General features: G+C 42.6%; 1 protein-coding gene across 2 annotated transcripts; it reads left to right on the plus strand.

The window, feature by feature from the left end:
* The first annotated feature begins 4,539 nt into the window (after nucleotides 1–4,539).
* Nucleotides 4,540–17,038, plus strand: dpf2l (D4, zinc and double PHD fingers family 2, like). Of its 2 annotated transcripts, none has more exons than XM_056282377.1 (11): nucleotides 4,540–4,571; nucleotides 6,351–6,511; nucleotides 7,167–7,274; nucleotides 7,789–7,985; nucleotides 10,947–11,039; nucleotides 11,567–11,651; nucleotides 12,133–12,267; nucleotides 12,992–13,123; nucleotides 13,333–13,445; nucleotides 14,424–14,505; nucleotides 15,068–17,038. In XM_056282377.1, the coding sequence occupies exons 1-11, from the start codon at nucleotides 4,540–4,542 to the stop codon at nucleotides 15,151–15,153; spliced, it is 1,224 nt and encodes a 407-aa protein (XP_056138352.1). In that variant the 3' UTR covers nucleotides 15,154–17,038. The 2 variants fall into 2 exon arrangements, with proteins under 2 accessions (XP_056138352.1, XP_056138354.1); XM_056282379.1 differs by having other exon boundaries at nucleotides 7,792–7,985.
* The last annotated feature ends 1,359 nt before the right edge of the window (nucleotides 17,039–18,397 follow it).

Raw genomic sequence — 18,397 nt, forward strand, 5'->3', positions numbered from 1 at the left:
AGACACTAAGAGTAGCACAGTGATCAGAAAGCTAAAGGCCCACTTTGCACGACAGGGGATACCAGATGTTGTCATTTCGGACAACGGACCGCAATATGTGTCTCAGGAGTTTCAGCGATTCAGTCAACTGTGGGAGTCTGAACACAGGACATCCTCACCTGGTTACGCCCAGGGCAACGGTAAAGCTGAGTCAGCTGTAAAAAACAGCCAAGCGTCTCATGCTGAAAGCTATGGCTGCAAGACAGGATCCATACTTGGCTATACTGGACCATCGCAACACACCGAGCCAAGGTCTTAACACGAGCCCAGCAGAGAGACTACTGAATAGGAGGACAAGGACCCTTCTTCCTACCACAGACACTCTGTTGGAGCCGATGATAATGGACAACACACAAGGACTGATGCCCAACAGACAGAGACAGGAGAAGTACTACAACTGCACAGCAAAGGACTTGGACCCTCTTAAAAAAGGTGACAGTGTGAGAGTTCAACCTTTTGAACCACATAAGGTCTGGAGAGTGGTAAAGGTGATAAAAGCAGTGGGCCACAGATCGTATGAGGTGGAGCTGGAGTCAGGAGGTGTTCTGAGAAGGAATCGTCGACGCAACCACTGCACATCTGCCATGTCTACACAGATAGGGACTGAGAGACACACACCAAGAGTGGAAGAGGTTGATCGGAGTCAAGCAGGGGACCAACACACTATCACTACAAGGTCGGGTCTTCAAATTATCAGACCTCGCTACCTGAAAGACTTTACTCAGTGATAAGAATATGGGCTTGGGATTCTTGCAAAGACTGAGAATAGTGTAAGGTTTGGTTGAGAAAAAAAAGGAAAAGAAAAGAAGGAAAGAGATGTGGAAGTGGAATGTTTATACAGTTTAAAATGCTTGGTTATGGATACTTGAATAGATACGTTGTTAATAAGTATAAGAATACAGAATATAATGTTAAGAGTATACGTTTAGTTATTTACGAGTGATATGTTCATTGATTTATTCACTGATGTGTTGATAACATAATTCTTTTGTTTATTGATAATATGAACCACTTAGAGTAAATGATGTGTTGACTAAGGGACTTTACTTCAAAGAAAAAAAGAAAAGCTGTAACAAATAGGATTGGTATTCCTAGTTTGTGGTTCCGGGGAGCAATTAGAGTGTGACACAGACCGCGAGTGACGCTGGCTAGAGATGAAAGCAACTGAACTGTATGACCTAAGGATTCCTGTTAATAAAGCGATAAGTAAGCAAGTAACGCTTTAACCGTCCATCCTGTAGGGTTCAGTAAAGAACGCAACAGAATGAAACAATTCCCAGGTCTCCTCGGTTGAGCTAAGACAAACGAAGTCTCTAGCTTCTTTTAAATCTCATCTTAAAACTTTTGTTTTTATGAAGGCTTTCACAAATGTTATTTGTTTTTGTTTGCACTTTTTTCCCCTTATTTGACCTTACTCTTATTTTTGTCTTGTCTGGTTTTATCTTTTTTGTGATGCACTTTGTAACATTGTTTTAGAAAAGTGCTATAGGAGGGTTTCCGTGCAACGTCATCACAGAGATGCGTGCGCAACTAGGGGGCAGAAAGCAGCTACAGCGAAGAGTTTTTAACAAAGATAGAGCTCAGATACAGCAGAGATGACGTGCAGTTGTTGTGCAATAAACTGCACAAACCGCCACAAGGATGAGTGGAAAATGTTCAACTTTCCAAATGTTGATCATTTTCATTGTTGAACCGCTTTGGTAGCTCTCAAAAGATGATGCATCTCATAATCTTTAGAGAGCTACCAAAGCGGTTTACCCCCTGACTGCGCACACACCCAGTAATGTTTTTAAACAGGAAACCCGTCTATATCTACTACTACCTTCGGCTGCTCCCATTAGGGGTCGCCACAGCGGATCAGCCATATCCGATTCTCTCTGTCCTCTGCATCTTCTTCTGTCACACCAGCCACCTGCATGCCCCCCCTCACCACATCTGTAAACCTCCTCTTTGGTCTTCCTCTTTTCCTCTTCCCTGGCAGCTCCATATTCAGCATCCTTCTCCCCCAGCATCTCTCCTCCACACATGTCCAAGCCATCTTAATCTTGCCACTCTTGCTTTGTCTCCAAACCGTCCAACCTGAGCTGTCCCTCTAATATACTTGTTTCTAATCCTGTCCTTCTTCGTTACTCCCAATGAAAATCTTAGCATCTTCAACTCTGCCACCTCCAGCTCCACCTCCTGTCTTTTCGTCAGTGCCACTGTCTCCAAACCATGTAACATAGTTGGTCTCACAACCATCTTGTAAACTTTCCCTTTAACTCTTGCTGGTACCCTTCTGTCGCATATCACTCCTGACACTCTTCTCCATCCACTCCACCCTGCCTGCACTCTCTTCTTCACCGCTCTTCTGCACTCCCCGTTACTTTGGACAGTTGACCCCAAGTATTTAAACTCATATGCCTTTGTCACCTCTACTCCTTGCATCCTCACCATTCCACTGTCCTCCCTCTCATTCACACATATTCTGTCTTGCTCCTACTGACTTTCATTCCTCTTCTCTCCAGTGCATGCCTCCACCTCTCCAGGCTCTTCTCAACCTGCACCCTACTGTTGCTACAGATCACAGTGTCACGCGCAAACATCATAGTCCACGGTCAACCTGTCCATCACCATTGCAAACAAGAAAGGGCTCAGAGCCGATGTATTCCCACCTCTACCTTGAACCCATTTGTCATTCCAACCGCACACCTCACCATTGTCACACTTCCCTCATACATATCCTGCACCACTCCTACATACTTCTCTGCAGCTCTTGACTTCCTCATACAATACAACACCTCCGCTCTCGGCACCCTGTCGTACGCTTTCTCTAAATCCACAAAGACAATGTAACTCAGCAGTGTCTAACCTCTCACACAACTCATCATACGCCTTTTCCTTTGCTTTTGCCACCTCTCTCTTCGCTTTACACTGCATCTCCTTGTACTCCTGTCTACTTTCTTCATCTCTTTGACTATCCCACTTCTTCTTTGCCAACCTCTTCCTCTGTTTACTTTGTAGAAATGTGCTGTATAAATAAAATTGTTATTATTATGGGACTTTTGACAGTATGCTGGCTAGAGCTATAGGCCTTTAATTATCTAGGCTGCATACTTTATCAGCTTTGTCCTTAATGACTGGCACTAACAGAACAAAAATTGAGTCTGGTATCAAGCCATGGATCACAAAGCCAGTAAAACAAGTAGCAAAGAGAGGAGCTATCCTTGGACAGGCATATTTAAAGTGTTCAGCAGTAATATGATCTAACCACTTGCTTTATTAACAGACAGCTTGTCTATAGCTTGGTACACCTCATGTGACATGATCACACCTGAATCATCACTCTCAATATTGCCCACCTTATATGGATCACGTTGGACACAATTGAATTGGGTACTCTAATGCTGTCGTCATAATTCAGCAATGTTGTCTGTACCAGTGATACCATCAACAGTGCATGGTAGAGATGTTTTACAGTTGTTGAGAACTCTCACTTCTTTCCAAAAAATTAGCAACATTAATTCCTAGCAGCTTCTTAGCCATGGAATCTGCCCTCATGGCTTGCTCATTTTTACAAATGAAGTGAATGGCATACTTGTATCTTGCATTAGTGAGCTTCTTATGTTCAAGCTCAGACCCTTGTCTGGGTTATTAGCCTTGGCTAGGACTGCATGCATTTATGCATGTATATATGCGAACTGCAGTTTTATATGCTCCCTTTACAGGTTTATTTGTGCCCCCAAACACACTCTAGCATGAAAAGGGTTATATTAGCACTTTATTATTGTTATCATTATTGTTATTATTATTATATTATCATTATTATTATTGTTGTTTTTCTCATCATTGTTGTTTTTGTTGTTGTTGTTCCAATGATCAAATGGTGGAAGCTGAAGGAAGACTATTGTGTGAAGTTAAATAATTTTTATTACTATTATTATGAGTTTATTATTTGTATTATGATCTGCTTGACTAGATATTCTGTGATTGTCATGGTTACATATTCTTTATTGCAATTGTGACAATGCTGAATAAAAGACATGACAAAAACTAACAACCATCTCTGTAATTCGGTTAATTTACTTCATTTAACTATTCAATAATCCATCCATCCATCCATCCATCCATCCAAGCCGCTTATCCTTAATCAGGGTCGCGGGGATGCTGGAGGCTATCCCAGCAGTCATTAGGTGGCAGGCGGGGACCCTGGACAGGCCGCCAGGCCATCATAGAACTATTCAATAATAGAGAAATGTTTAATTTTTTTTACAGCGTTAGATTATTTATCGGGTAGCATCGCCGTTTGTATGAGCATTCATAATGTAGATCAAGCAAAGAGAATTAAATCAGAACTCCCATTTTACATTTCAGATTCTGTCGATGCCAGTCCCGTCACATCTCGTTTTGCCCTCCATTTTGCACACGTAGCTGCTTTTATTTTGAAAAGTCGACAGTGGCCCGCAACGGCAGCGGTGTGCGCATGCGCACAGGAAAAACCAACAACCGCATCGAGCAAATATGGCGGCGGCCGTCGATAGTGTTGTGAAAGTGTAAGTTTATATCTTTATTTAACGAAAGCTTAGACACACATGATAACCATATAATAAAATATAGGACAAAGTGTTCGGCGAGGTGCAGCGTAGTGTATAAAAAAAATCCAAGTATTGCAGCCTTCATCAAATCTGGAAGGCGGTGTTTTTCCCTTGAGAATAACGTTATCCGCCGAGCTATGCTAACGTTTTAGCAGTTAACTGAACGTACTGGTGGATTGATTGAGTGGGTAATGGTTTCCCACAACGAAATAGTAAACCAAGTGGCCAGGGGAACTCCCGGTGTCTTAATCACACGATAATGCCTGCCAGTCAATGACTGAAAGGCGAAGGAATGACTGGTTTTATTTTAAGTTTTTCTTGGCGGACGCCTTCTGTTTGAGACAAGGGGCTTTGCAGACAAATCACCTTTTGTTCTCATGTCCTCCGGCACTGGTCCATTCATCACTGTGAAGACAAACGTGGTCATGAACATTTCTGCAAGAAAATGCAAAAATGTCGCGCGTTGCAATTAACTATTTATTTCACAAAATCGAACAATCGGAAATCGGTGACCACGGAGAATATAAATAAGTCATTGAATTATGAAGAGCTGGAAATGCAGTCTCATTATGTTATTGTAAAAACTTGACAGGACTGCTACAGAAATTTGTTGACGCTGTTAAATAAGTAATAACGTCACTGGAAAGAACAATATTCTTTACGTGTGCATTGCCAGAGAGTCAAAGAAGGTTGAATAAGTTCATTTGATTCATCTGATTCAACCTTCTTTGATTTTCTTACCTGGATTATTGCGCATGCATCAACACATTGCCAGAGAGTGTTGTAAAATTGAACGTTAACCCAGCTGGAATTCATAGCCAAATGCTATCATTTGTATTATGTAACACAACAGCTTTCTGAGGCTTAAATTTTACCATTGTTGATTTTCATGACACAATCTACATTCTGTGCCAGCTATCTCAAAAGTGCCTCAAAGCTAGTTTATATAACCCCCCCCCCTTTTTTTCTGCCCAATTGTATCCGGCCAATTACCCCACTCTTCCGAGCCGTTCCGGTCACTGCTCCACCCCCTCTGCCAAGCTGGAGAGGGCTGCAGACTACCACATGCCTCCTCCGGTACATGTGGAGTCGCCAGTCACTTCTTTTCACCTGACATTGAGGAGTTTCACCAGGGGGACGTAGCGCGTGGGAGGATCACGCTATTCCCCCCGGTTCCCTCTCGAACAGGTGCCCCGACTGACCAGCGGAGGCGCCAGTGCAGCGACCAGGACACACGCCCACATTCAGCTTCCCACCCGCAGACACGACCAATTGGGTCCACAGGGACGCCCGACCAAGCCAGAGGCAACACGGGGATCCGAACCGGCGGTCCCCGTGTTGGTAGGCAATGGAATAGACCACTACGCTACCCGGATGCCCCTAGTTTACATAATTTTAACAGACCTTTGAATATTTCATTCAAACGGTTTGTAGCACTGTGTAACTCTTTGGTCTACAGCTGATTTTAAGTGAGCGGTATTGCATGCAGACCTGTGACCAGTGGATCCGCGGTCATCCTCCCCTGTGAACACTTTTTTTTAAATTATGGGACAATGGCTAAACAGCAGGTTTTGTGTCTTTTTTTAAGAGAAAGGTTTGAGTTTAAAGCCAGAAGTTATTTTTAGGGAAACAGACCATGATTTTGAACCAGTACACATTGAACTCATATTCTATCATTTGTAATTCTACTTGTTGTCTTTATTATTTGACCTGAGTATCTGACTTCCAACATTTCAGGCTAGGAGAGCAGTATTACAAAGATGCTATGGAACAGTGCCACAGCTACAACGCTCGCCTGTGTGCTGAGCGCAGCATCCTCATGCCTTTCTTGGACTCTCAAACTGGTGTGGCCCAGTCCAACTGCTACATCTGGATGGAAAAGAGACACAGGAGCGCAGGTCTGATTCTACATGAAGACTAAACAGTACAACAGGGGCCATAAATCAATGTTGTTGTTTTTTTATTTTTTGTTTGTCATAGCAGATGTGATCTGAATTACAATAGGAAAAAAAAACCCGAAGTGTCATCACCATAGATATTCTTGTAACACAGCCAAAAATGTTACTACACTAATAGAAGTCATTTAGATTTGTACCTTTTATTATTAATTTCTTTCACTTTTAGATTCAAAATATCCACTGAATGCACATTTTGAGGTTTTCCCTTCTTCCCCTCTCCAAATATTCAACCAGCTACTGTGAATCCCTTTTGGCTCATCAAAGCTGCCTCTAATAATTGGCTTCTCATATGATTGGCTTTGATGTAGCCAATCATATATATATATATGTGTGTGTGTGATTGGCTACATCAAAGGTTTCATTGCAACATCCTGTGGACACACACACCACACACACACACACACATATATATATATAATAGAACACTGTCATGTACACAGAACACAGCCACAATACAGTAACAAAATCCATTCCAAAAATTTGGTGTCAGAAATTTAGTAATAGATGTCATGCTTTTAACAAAACAGTTCCCCACTTATATGCACCTCCTTTTCTGTGTGCATGTCTTTGCCTGCATATGTATTTGTCTCACCAGGCGTAGCTCCAGGACAGCTCTACACCTACCCAGCACGCCGCTGGAGGAAGAAGCGGCGCGCCCACCCTCCTGAAGACCCGCGCCTGGCTTTTCCCCCTCTCAAAGCAGGTACCAGCAATATCCAGCTGGCCCAAATGGAAACCTTTGTTCTCTCACCATAGCGGTGTGGGTTAGGCTGCACTGTGGGTTGGTAGGGTTGAAGCATCAACAGACATATCCTTTGTTCGTGGGTAGCTGTGTGTTCTATCTGCAGTACCCCCTTTCCATTTTATATTATGGGGAAAACAAACACGGTAATCCAGGTTACCTTTTAACTCAGTGAACAGTTGAATATGCTTTGGGAACACACTCCTAAGCTGCAAATGATGTCAGAATTTCTCAGACAGAGTTATATATTTTCTCAAGTATTAGTTTTTCTGTCTATTAAAATGTAGTGCTGTATGTTAGGCCTATAAAAAACTTTTTCAGGTACTAAACTGAATTGTTTGCCAGTCATCATAATCATCAGTACTTGGCAGAACTCTGTGAGGGATTTGATGTTTATCTGTGTTTGCGTCATTTAAAAGGTGGGTTTGCTTGTGTAAGGCATGATGATTATGATTTGTGCGCATGTTTCAAACAGCAGATCTTGAGCTCGGTCTGAAGCGTGATGCCCTAGGAGCAGTGGATGGTAGCAGCCTGGAAGCCCTACTCAAGGGAGAGCCCTTAGACAGGAGAGGAGGTGCGTCAGATGCCCGGGGTCCCGAGGACGATCCAGTCACAGCAGAGCCGGCTGCTGCCTCCGCATCTAGCCACACCTCGTCTGGACGTGTGCGCAAGGTTAGGCTCTGGACTGGCTGTCCACCCCCTAGATTTATACCAGTGAAACTGACTGATCCGATGGGGCACAACTTAGGGATACAAATTGTAGCAAGTTCTTCTAACCTGTAGTCAGTCATAATTAATTGGGTATTAACTTGTAATTGATAAGCTTATAAATCTACAATGAACCGATGGACACATGTCCTAGACCAATTTAAAAATGTTAATGAAAGCAATGTTTTCTTTTTCAACTAGAAATTCTTTATTAAAACATACATCACCAACAAAAATTAGGATATTGGGATTCCCATTTTTCAAATTGCATAGAATGTTTTGAGCATACTAGAGTATTAGAAACGCTGCTAGGCTCTAGTTTTTCTGACCGCCAAATGACATCATGATCCATTATTTGGCGGCCACAAAAACACACACTGGAGATGTAGAAACGTATCGGGAACAATTGCAGCTGTTTTTCATGTGCTATCCCTGGCACAGGTAGACAGAGATAAGGTTGAAAATCAGTGAATTGGGGCATCCAGGTGGCGTGGCAGTCTATTCCATTGCCTACCAACACAGAGATTGGCAGTTCGAATCCCCTTGTTACCTCCAGCTTGGTCGGGCATCCCTGCAGACACAATTGACCGTGTCTGCGGGTGGGAAGCCGGATGTGGGTATGTGTCCTGGTCGCTGCAGTAACGCCTCCTCTAGTCGGTCAGGGCGCCTGTTTGGGGGGGAAGGGGAATTGGGGGGGGGGGATAGCATGATCCTCCCACGCGCTACATTGCTCTGGCGAAACGCCTCACTGTCAGGTGAAAAGAAGCGACTGGCGACTCCACGTGTATCGGAGGAAGCATGTGGTAGTCTGCAGCCCTCCCCGGATCGACAGAGGGGGTGGAGCAGAGATCGGGACGGCTCAGAAGAGTGGGGTAGTTGGCCGTATACAATTGGGGAGAAAAAGAAAATCAGTGAATTTTTCCTTTAAAGCATAATTGTCATCTTTATGTAAAAAAAATTCCCTGACTGAATTTCTATCTGCTCTCATATGTTGCAGCCTCTAAAAATGCCAGCTTTTAGAGAACAGCTTGGAGAATAGGTGTTGTATGGACATTTTACCCTCATTTTGAATTCAAGATATAGTTAACTTGGGTTTCAAACCAATATTGAAAGGTTAAAACTTTAAAATTACATTGATAAATATTTGAAATGATCCCCCCCCCCCATTTTTCCCCCTCCCCATTTGTACTGGACTCTTCCGAGCCGTCCCGGTCACTTCTCCACCCCCTCTGCCGAGCAGGGGAGGGCTACAGACTACCACATGCCTCCTCTGATACATGTGGATAGGCATCCTTTAATATTGTGTAGCAATGATCCAGAGTATTTTTGTCTCTGCTGGGACATTTAACATGGTGTCTGTATTTTGGCAGTTTGTGGCTGAGGTTTGCTCTGTTAAAATCCCCAAGGATAATGAGAAGCAGTTCTGGATATTTGCGCTCCATGTTTGTAATTTGATCAGCCAGGTGTTTTAACACCTCTTTAACACAGGTCTGGGGTGGCATATGGACACTGACCAGGATAAATGATGAAAATTCCGGCTTTGAATCGATTGGTTTGCAGTCAAGGGAAAAGATAAGTGAGGGCTGCATGATTTCTTCAACACTGTGACATCCATACACCAACCTTCGTGTATGTAGAAGCATATGCCGCCATGCCTTTTTTTCCCCTGATAGCTCCGTTTTGTGGTCCGCTCGGAGGAGTCGGAACTGCGGCAGATGAAGTGTACTGTCCCGATATATGCTCACTAAGCTGGGTTTCGGCGAGGCACAGGGTGGCAGATCTGGAAAAGTAGGAGTTCGTCCATCTTGTTGGCCAGAGAGCAGACATTTGCCAGGTGAATTGATGGTAGCACTGTTCTAAATCCCTGCTGTCGCAGTTTAATGAGCGCTCCAGTTCGCTTACCCCTTCGGCGTCGTAGTCGGAGTCCACAATGAGCTGCCCCAGCCAAAAGCTCGGCAAGACTTTCGTTAAAACTTTAAGTTGAAGTCGATAAAAAAAGTCTTTTCATTTTGTCCAGTGGACAGTTGGAGGCTTAAAAGTTCTTTCCTGCAGTATGTGATCAGTGAGTGGGCGCTGGAAACTAAACAAACAAAAACAGAAAAAGTACAAGAGAGCGCAGAACTGAGGCCACCGTCCGCGGCGCCACGACATGTCAATTCTCTTGTGAGCAGGAGCATGGCTGCTCACACCAGAAGTGCATTTCTCGGCGCCGGTCAACAAGCGATTCTGCTCATTTATCTGTGTTTTCTTGCCAGATTCGCTCACGGCGTACAGAGAAAAGAGACCAGACGCCTAAACTATCACTGCAGATCATGAGCCAGCCGTGGAGCTCGGCACTGTGGCACATCCCGTCTGAACCGCCCAATTGGTTAACATGGGCAGCGGAAGGAAGTGGGCACCGCGTCGCGGCCCTTTGTGGCGCTTCTGCCTCCTGTGTGAACCCGGCATCAGACCACAAATAACCAACACAACATTTAGCCAGTTTAAAATTGATGTGACACAACAGATAAATATCGGCCACTGCCGTCAGTGAAGGCCATCTTATTTGCCAATAGGCCGATGGCAGTCTGTATTTGATTTCTCTACTTTTCATGACAATTGTAAATTATAGTCTTTCAAAGTGATGTGGCTATGCATAGATTTTACTCTCCAGCTCTTCCCTTTGTTTTATAACTCTTCATCCTTTGAACCAAAGCGACCAGGAACCAAAAACAATAACTTTGAAAATTACATCATGTGGAAAACTATGAAAGAAAAACTGCCAAAATGAAATGATCTTGAGCTTTGACAAGGTAACCTATCTAGATTAGTGCCCCCTGTGCTAACACGCTCAGAGATGTGGAAGTATCGCTGTAGGAAAATCAGCAGTGGAGTGTGCTTGTCCTCACCTAACACCCACCTATTCTCTCAAACCCCATTTTGTAGAGAGTTCTAGACCACGACGACTACTTGGATGACCTGGATGATGAGGATTTTGAAGATGAGACCCCCAAGAGACGAGGCAAGAGCAAATCCAAGGTGAATCTCTCATCCTGTCTTCCAGTCATTCCTCCAGAGGGTCCGACTTGATTAGCATCATCCAAATTATCCGTAATCAAGTCACCTGTGTTGGTGTCCGCTATGGCTAAAATGACCACCTGTTGGTAGGTTATAGAACAGTCACTACAATATTTCTCTAACAAGGTTTGGATGTAGGGCTGGTCCAACTAGGCATTTTACTGGATCCAGGATTGCCTCCAAGAACTATTTCTAGAATCATTTTTAGAAAATGGAGTCTTTGTTTCACACCAGGTCTACATATTTTTTTTTCCTTTATGAATGTACTTGGAGTTGACAGACAGTTGCTGGATTTGGGTAAGCAGTAAGTACTGATGAACTGTGAATTTTTCAAATTTCTTTTAGCAGCGAGGGAATTTCAGCACCTTTTTGGGTCCCTTGCTGGAAAGGTGTTGGAAGGAAACACTGCAGGCTTTGCAGCACTGACATCACATCTGTTATGTAGCTCTTATTGCTAACGGTGTTTTGTCTTCCCCACACGTCTCCAGGGTCGCAGTGAGAGGAATGGCAAGAAGAAGACGGAGGCTGCCGCTGCAGCTCTGGAGGAGCGGGACAAACCATATGCTTGTGACAGTGAGTATACGCTTTCCTCAGTGTGCCGGTGTGTGTAGGCATGTCAGAGAGGGAACTGGTTCTGTTTTGTTTTTTATTTTATTTTATTATTTTTTTTTTATATGAAAAAGCAATTAAGATGTGTGTGCCCATGAAAGAGATAAACCTACCGTTATGCATGCTTTGACCTGAAAAACCCTGTCTGGAAGTGCTACAACTTTGACAACATAGAAATTGGAAGATGCTGGATGTTTTATTTTTTTCTTTTCTTTGTCTTTTTTTTGTGTCTCTTTTTGAAATACTCTGAGGTATGACCTGCGAGTAGAGTTTGTTTTGAAAAATTGAACACGAAATGCCAAAAAAAAAGTAAGCAGAGCCGGCTGTAGGACAATGAGCGGCGCTGTTTCTCCCTGATCTACTTTGGGCCTTTTCTGACCGTAGTTGACGAAGGTCGTTGACGCCGTTACTGTAACACTCCTGTGTCACCATCTGTGTATGTCAGTCTGTGGGAAACGCTACAAGAACCGTCCAGGCCTCAGCTACCACTACACACACTCTCACCTGGCGGAGGAGGAGGGCGAGGACCGAGAGGAGATCGAGGCACCACCCACTCCTCGCCAGCCTGAGGAGCAGAAGAGTGAGTCACACTCTAATGCTGAGAGAAGGGGGGTGGGGGGTGATTTCATTGTGTGCATGCGTGCTAGTGTATGTGCGCTTGTACAAAAGCAAGTCTCTCTCTCATTCTTGTCCTTTTTCCCCTGTGTGTTTTTGTTTCTTTTTCTATATTTTCCATTTTTATTATTTCACCCTGAGTTGGTTGCAGCTGCAGAATGCAAGTTTTTTAGCACATGAGACTGGATGTTGGTTCAATCTGTCCCGCTTCACCGGCTGATGAATGCTTGCAGTTTGGATTCCTTTTGTCATTCAGCTTATCACTCATAATTTTTTTTTTAATCAATCCAGTGCATTATCTCTTTCCTTTGCTGCATGCCACTGTGTTTGTGAATGCAAGTTGGGATTGGAAGAGGGTAAATCACCTACGTTTGGTTTCGTTTTGATTTGGATTGTAGTTTCTTTCAGTCGCTGAAAAAGGCAAGTGTATCAGGTTTTATTGACCAAGTTCTGTAGAACTGAACTATCATCACTGTTGATGTGTAATCTGCATTAGACAACAGCTTTGATATGTGCTCTTCTTATGGTAGGATGCATTGCTTACACTTCGGATAGATGGCAAGGGACTCATTCGATTTTGATATATTGGTGGGAGTAGTGTTTCAACAAACTAATAACTCAATTTATAGAGAGAGAGAAATCCTTAGGAGCTGTTTAAATGCTTTTCTTCCACCTTTTGTTCTATTCAGCACCTAAGAAGGGTCCTAGTGGTCTGGCTCTGCCAAATGACTACTGTGATTTCTGCCTGGGTGACTCCTCCCTAAACCAGAAGACCGGCCAATCAGAGGAGCTAGTGTCCTGCTCTGACTGCGGACGCTCAGGTATTGACAAATCCCTGCTACATTACAGCTTCATCGTGCATGTCATCATTTTTTACACATTATCAAGATGGCCAAACCTGGTCCCCCAATCACCCAGTTAGAAGTTCAATGGCCCATTGTTCAGACAACATAGGCCATTTTTACTGTGCAGTTATCATGTGAATGCAGTTCCACCTGTTTTGCTGTGAGCGCATCTCTGCTTCCCCCAGGCCACCCAACCTGTCTGCAGTTCACAGCGGTGATGATGGCGGCAGTGAAGACCTACCGCTGGCAGTGCATTGAGTGCAAGTGCTGCAATGTCTGCGGCACGTCTGAGAATGACGTGAGCGCCTCTATGTTTCCAGCTAGTCACATCCACAGCTCTGCTGTGTTTCATGCATACTCCTTTAGCCCTGTTTTCCATGCAATTCATTTAGTCTGCTGACATTATTATACCCCCCCCAGCTAAAGAAAATGTGTAAGGAATCAAATAAACTCCATGTAGCCTAATTTAACCCCAACAACCACATGCAAGGTCAGTCCAGGACCTTGGGTGTTGCTCTTCTGTTCTGGATCAGTAGGAAGGATCAGTCAGCAGTGAGCTCTCACTTTTCATCTCCACAAGCTGGCGTGATCTTAGACTGGTTCTTAAAATTTTCTACCTTTTTTATTATTATTTTTTGTACCAAATGAGAAGTTTGCTCCTTTGTCCCAGCACCCAGGTTCATTACAACTTATAAAACATTTTAGTTGGTGGCCTTTCAGTCACAAGCCCAGAGCCTCTTTTTTGTCCTGATCCATAGTTTGATTCAGTTATTATCAGTACACTCTTCATAGCAGTGTACTTACTGATGAAATGCAATATGGGAGCAAACCTGCTTCTCCCCTTGAAGCAGGTTGCCTGTTAAAAAAAACATCTAACAAGCAGATTAAATTTGAAACTGAAACGGCGACGTTTCTTAGAATGTCAAGCCATAAAATCACGAATCAGTGATTGCCACTAATATTTTCTCTGCCAACTAACACTTTTATCATAGATGAATTAGTCTAAAATTGATTCATTTAGATTTTTACTGGAGAATAACATTTATTCCATGATGTTCACTGAAGTGCAATAAAATCCAACACCTCTTTCTAATATGTTGTCAGCCTTTCCTTGGCAGAAGTCATAAATATCTATCTTGTTGGACTTTTGGCCAGTGGACGGAATGAATGCCATTTTAAATATGTTGGACTGATATCATTTGTAAACTGTCTCAATTCCACTTCAAATGTCATCCAGCTTATTTTGTCGTGTTTCTGTGTGTACGTCTGTCCGCAGGATCAGCTGCTGTTCTGTGATGACTGCGACAGAGGCTACCACATGTACTGTCTCAGCCCTCCGATGACTGAACCCCCAGAAGGTGAGGCGACACAGAAAGGTTCCTTAAACAAACTCAGACACTTTCTGCAGGCTAATGTATTCCAGATAACATGGCTGTTTCTCAGCAGGTGATTACAGTATGGTTCGTTGGCTGTTGGTGTCTGCCTAACAGTCAAGCTCAGAAGACTTAAAAGTACACTGGGTATTATCGTGCCGTGTATGTATAGATGTACAATATGTTATCTGGTTAACGAACAGTCGGGTCATGCCCTCTGCATGTATACCTGGTATTTATGCATTCTTTTGTGTGCCTTATACAAAGTAAACAAGTGGGTGAATACATGGCAGTTTTATCTACTGTCATCAAAGATGCAACCACAATGCATACTTTGTACGTTTACATGTTACAACACGACTTTTTTCCACTGATCCAGATAATGTATCCGAATGTAGCCTGCAGGTGGAAATGGGTTCAAAGTTCTGTTATCTGTAAAAGCTATATATTCTGGATGACGTGAACCCTTTCACATCTGTTATATAGTAACAGGAATAATCATTCAAATGGATAGACAGCCTTTTATGTGTGTGTTTTTATTGCACAGGGAGCTGGAGTTGCCACCTGTGCCTGGCTCTGCTAAAGGACAAAGCCTCCATATACCAGCAGAACCAGAGCTCCACCCCTGAGTGATTGTCATTCAACACTTAGCCCCGCCTTGTTGGCAATGGGACCACAACTCCACACATCACATCAGACTCACCTCACTCTGGAGATGACGGACTCTGTTCGGACTTAGCGGCACGAGATCGACGATCAGCAAAAGCAGCGGTCGTCTCAACCGTATCAGAGAAGGGAGATTCTCTCAAAACAGACCTCGCATCTGCAGACACAGGAATCAAATTTACTCACTACCAACACAGCTGCCAAAACCCCGAGGCTTGCTTTCTAACACTCATATGTACATATATTTATGCACATACTCTTTTGGACTGTTACCCACCCGAAATATACATAGAGCACATGGTAACTATAGCAGCCACTGTTTCAATGGGCGCTCCCAGGAGCGTCACTGCTGGATTAGCCTCACAGCTAATTAATTATCTGCCTCCACCTTCGCGCTCAGGCACAGGTTGTGAATTGCTAAGGCAGTCTGTGTTTTTGCCAAATTAACTATTTTTACTCACTGCATAGGGGGGTAGGGGAGTGACACGTGTAGAGATTTTCAAAAAGGATCCAACTGTCAAAAAGGATATTATTATTATTATTATTATTATTGTTCTAATTACTGTTAGTGGACTTTTGTAGTGGTGTTTGTCTGTGTTCTTTTGTCTGGTCTTTGAGAGCATTTCTCTGTTAAAGAGGTTTCCCTGCAGGGGATCCATCGGTGCCAAGGTCCATAGTCACAACATTAACATGTTGGTATGACTTCTCTCATTGCTTTGTTCAGCATTCACTTTCTCAGAAGCATGAAGGCCATCTTTGATTTATTCTGAAGAAAGCAGAATCTTATTGAGTAACACCTCATACTGATACACAGGCGGTTTGAAACAAGACGTTTAAATAGGGTGATATAAATTTCGTTGCTGCCCTGGTAAACAAACGCATTACTTTGGCCCATTCAGCAATTAGCTGAAGTGCGACCTTATTTAGCCTTACTCATCAATAGAAATAAAATTATTATTAGGACTGCTCTATACCAATTTTTCATTGCCAACATTGATTTGGAGCTCTAGTCTTGAGTATTTGGCAGGTACGGAGTACTTGTCTGGTCAATTCATTCCACTGAACAACAGTCTTTGGAACATTGGTTCCGAGTCACGAAAATAGAAACAAGTGAGCTATAATGTGGCCTTTAGTTTTAGAGGGATACGGCATCCTTATGTGCAAAAGGGCACAAAAGGAATCTGGTTTTGTTGGATTGCTGAAATGATGGATGTCTTCTTTAGGATTAGGTTGGATGTTGGTGAAACTCTGAAACTGTTAATTCATTTTAGCATCTGAAACCACTGTCAATATTGATGCGGCCCTATTAGTTCAGGAAGCTGTCTTGTGCTAGTTTTCTATGACCATCAGTAACTATCACCCGAGCCAGTCTTATTAATCGCCATGACACAGGTGGGTCTACCCTCACCCAGTTCTCATCATATTACATCGGTTATATAGCTGCTTTTATTGTTTATCTCAAAGACAGATTTGCATGCCAACTGCACCTGTATAAATGCACACAGACACTCACAAATCTTTTTTTTTATATATTTTTACACAGTGTATTACTTGATATTCCATTGGTATGGGGAGTTTTTCTAGTAGAACTTTGTAAAGTATTCAGTATAGCTAACAACATTAATTGGAAATAGTTGCTATCACATTGTATGTATTGTATTGACCTTTTCTATTTTGTTACGAAGGTGATAAGTTGAATTATTTTCCATGATTATTTTGATATCATGTCGTATACCTCCATTATGATTATTTGTATTGGTAAGATGCTGTACTTTTTTTCTTTTCTTTTTTTTTACGTTCCTTTGGTATTGAAACTGATTTTAGCCGTACTGAAATAAAAACGTCATTGTAACTGCAATACCAGTGTCTGGCAAGTATTTCTTCATATTTATTTTAACTTTTTTTTTTATTTCATTTTAAAGTGAAATGTCTGTTAACATGATCATACCACCAACTCATCTTCAGATTTAATGGGTCTGTTTAATTTTGGGTCTGTTAACTTGGGTTTTATGCATCTATAGTTTTCTTGCAGAACACAAAAAAACTTCCCAGCAAAGCTCAGAGACAAAATTCATGTTGATGTGGATTATCTGGTGCTGCTTCATTGAGACTGAAGATGTGGGAGCTTGTGGTTGTAATGGGCTGATTTCAGAATATATGTTTAGCTTAAGTTAAAAAGAAAGGTACCCATATCTCCACAAAGTCACCCGGACTAAGATCCCTGAATCACCATTTATACCCCAGATCTGTTCGGAAGCTACCTACCTAACGTCAAAATGCGACCACAACCATCACAAGCGGTGATGTCATACTAAATTAACTTGTGGTTGTTTTGCATTGGAGCCCCCCTTTAAATGTTGAAGTGAAAGTGATTTCAGATTGTGATTCAGACTTTCTCTGGAAAGAAGATTATTACTGGAAAGAGATTGGTAAAATTCTTATGCAAGTATCTGAATCATATCTTAGGGTGGTTTTCCTCAGAAATTGCCGCTAACTGGGAATAGTGACAGCTCTGATTTATTAGTTTCACCAAACAGCCTAGTGTTAGACCACCAGTCAAGGGAAATTCTCTACATCTAATATACAGAGACTAAGACTCTGTTTTACATGGTGTTCCCTCTGAATGGTTTCTTGTAAACCTCAGGACGCAGGGTAAACTTTTCAATTTATGTTGAAAAGTCAAAATACAAACCTGGACGTAACACCTGCAGTGACCAATAAGTGATAAGCATTGTGGAATCTCACGCAATCATTCACACTGTCAACTATGAGGACATGAATAAAAATCTCAACAATATGGCATTTTATTGCGCTCAGCAAACATACACTTAGATTTCTCTCCAAACACAGATATTCACCAGACAGCAGCAAAGTGCCTCCTACAACACCCTCGGTATAGAATGGGTTTTATTCCGGTGTGAGGCAGCACAAAAACAGGGTGTTTGTGCAGAGACGCTCTGAAGAAAGAGGGGTCTTCTACTTTTTAAACAGCCATGACAATAGTGGCTTAGTGCAATCATCAGGAGCCATGCTATGTCAAAATATGACTACACACACCAAGGCATGGTAAGAACTGCACATTAAAACGCTCTACAAAACAACCGCACTGACCGAGAAGTAACTCTACGCTAAAGACACATACGATAAACAAATAAAATCAACATATAAACACAAGATGATTTTATCACTGAGGTCACCTGTGGCAGTTGTA

Source organism: Lampris incognitus, chromosome 1 (genome assembly GCF_029633865.1).
Source record: "Lampris incognitus isolate fLamInc1 chromosome 1, fLamInc1.hap2, whole genome shotgun sequence".
NCBI classification, from domain to species: Eukaryota; Metazoa; Chordata; class Actinopteri; order Lampriformes; family Lampridae; genus Lampris; species Lampris incognitus.

Bases quoted from the DNA above. Each gene is read 5' to 3' on its own strand.
- dpf2l (XM_056282377.1), top strand. From the start codon at position 4,540: ATGGCGGCGGCCGTCGATAGTGTTGTGAAAGT. The intron at 7,986-10,946 runs GTTAGGCTCTGG...CCCATTTTGTAG, and splicing joins CGTCTGGACGTGTGCGCAAG to AGAGTTCTAGACCACGACGA. The intron at 13,124-13,332 runs GTATTGACAAAT...TGCTTCCCCCAG, and splicing joins CTCTGACTGCGGACGCTCAG to GCCACCCAACCTGTCTGCAG.